The 1,549-nt window shown below is 35.1% G+C and overlaps 1 protein-coding gene across 1 annotated transcript in view; it reads right to left on the bottom strand.

Moving 5' to 3' along the window:
- Positions 1 to 1,549, bottom strand: part of LOC108627403 (meckelin) — a 10,272-nt gene that overhangs the window by 7,664 nt on the left and 1,059 nt on the right. Inside the window, exons 3-5 of the mRNA XM_026815577.1 lie at positions 1,161 to 1,474; positions 635 to 829; positions 304 to 558 (exon numbers count right to left, since the gene is read on the bottom strand). Coding sequence (XP_026671378.1) covers positions 304 to 558; positions 635 to 829; positions 1,161 to 1,474 — 764 coding nt within the window. The remainder of the gene's footprint in view (positions 1 to 303; positions 559 to 634; positions 830 to 1,160; positions 1,475 to 1,549) is intronic.

Below are 1,549 nucleotides of genomic sequence, written 5' to 3'. Positions count from 1 at the left end.
ACATCATCGTATTCCCTGTAAAAAAAATCTATAACAATCTATTTTTTTATTGAAAACGTATATAATATGAAATCGCAAGAGGCATTTATACAAAAGTCTCCATAAGCTGCCATGTTAAAAATGAGAATTTTCTAATGCATTTTTTTAAACAATTTTCACGGAAACCTTATATTTTCTTAATGGAAAATGGAAGTTCGAAACTTTAACTATTGTTTAGTTCAATTTGTATTAAAATCGTATATGTTCTGCAAATATTATTGAGCTACCTTAATCGAGAAAGGTCACTTGAAGGTCGTTACTTACCCGATTTAGATTTTTGATCGACACGGGTAAGGCATGTAACAGAACCTTGCCATCTCCCGTTACGAACGTTAAGTATGGAGAGAGAAATTCCATTTTTGCTCTTATCAAGTCTCTCACCATGAGAGTGCATATTTTCCGAAGATTGATGCCAAATCTCACGCGTTCCAATAGGCCACAGGGCATGTTCGGTGCACCAATAGAATCGAATTCACCGTACAAAGAAAATGTAACAATCGTAAAATTTAATATACTGTTCTAAAACCAAAATGGAGAATTTCTGTCATGATTAAAGTCGTATATAAAGTCGTTTTCTCATATAAGTTATACATACATCGCTACCTTTCGCGAAGCTATACTTCTGTGTGATTCGTTCGCTATTTAATATATGCACGGTCTCACTTTCATCGTAAAATAATCGTGGATATGACCCGTTGGCTCGCATAAGTAACTTGCATGCAGTCGAACAAACGTTTAGGCTCAAAATGCACGCGTTCGATAAATGCACACATGCTTGTTTGTCAGTTTTCTAGAAAAGGCATTCTTCAGTTAACATTCGCCATTTCTTCTTTTCGTTTAACACGTTGAATGCTATATATTATACTAATTTTACATAACCCGTTTGAATTTCTTATTATTCGTTATGCTGGATGTCCCAGAAAAAGTGTTAGAGCCTAAAATGGCAGATTGGGTGGGTCATAGTGAACAATTTCCTTTGGCAAAATGCAAAATGGGGCTTGGTTACCCAGTTATTAATTTATGACAAGTTAAAGTATGTAAATCAAGTATGAATCATTTATCTTATTGATGATCCCTGCGGTGATAAAAGGCACTTCTTATTTCTACTCACACTTACTTACTTGACAGACACGTGCGGCGAGTCGAAGTTCGTTTTCGAATCCATCGTAACTGTTCATCGTGTTACGATTATCGAATTTCATTCGCAACGCAACTTTCGTATTATTTGATTTCTCTAACAACGCATTTTTGTTTGAACAATAATTCTGTATTCGCTCGTAATGGTGTCTCGTAAAATACGTATCCTCCTCGTAATAATTATATTCGAATGACTCGCAAGGCAAACATCTCGACCCATCGATAAATGGATAGGTACCATTAGGGCAAGGAAGACAGTACATAGTATTTAACAACGAGCCATCTAAATTTCTGTCAACTACGATAAAAAAATAAGGATCTTTTAAGAATAATTTTTTCTCAAGGTCATTTTCTTCGAGATTTCAAGGTCATC

This window comes from Ceratina calcarata, unplaced genomic scaffold (assembly GCF_001652005.2).
Source record: "Ceratina calcarata isolate Rehan_Ccalc_2016 unplaced genomic scaffold, ASM165200v1 scaffold470.2, whole genome shotgun sequence".
NCBI lineage: Eukaryota > Metazoa > Arthropoda > Insecta > Hymenoptera > Apidae > Ceratina > Ceratina calcarata.
This window is presented reverse-complemented; position numbering and strand designations above follow the sequence as displayed.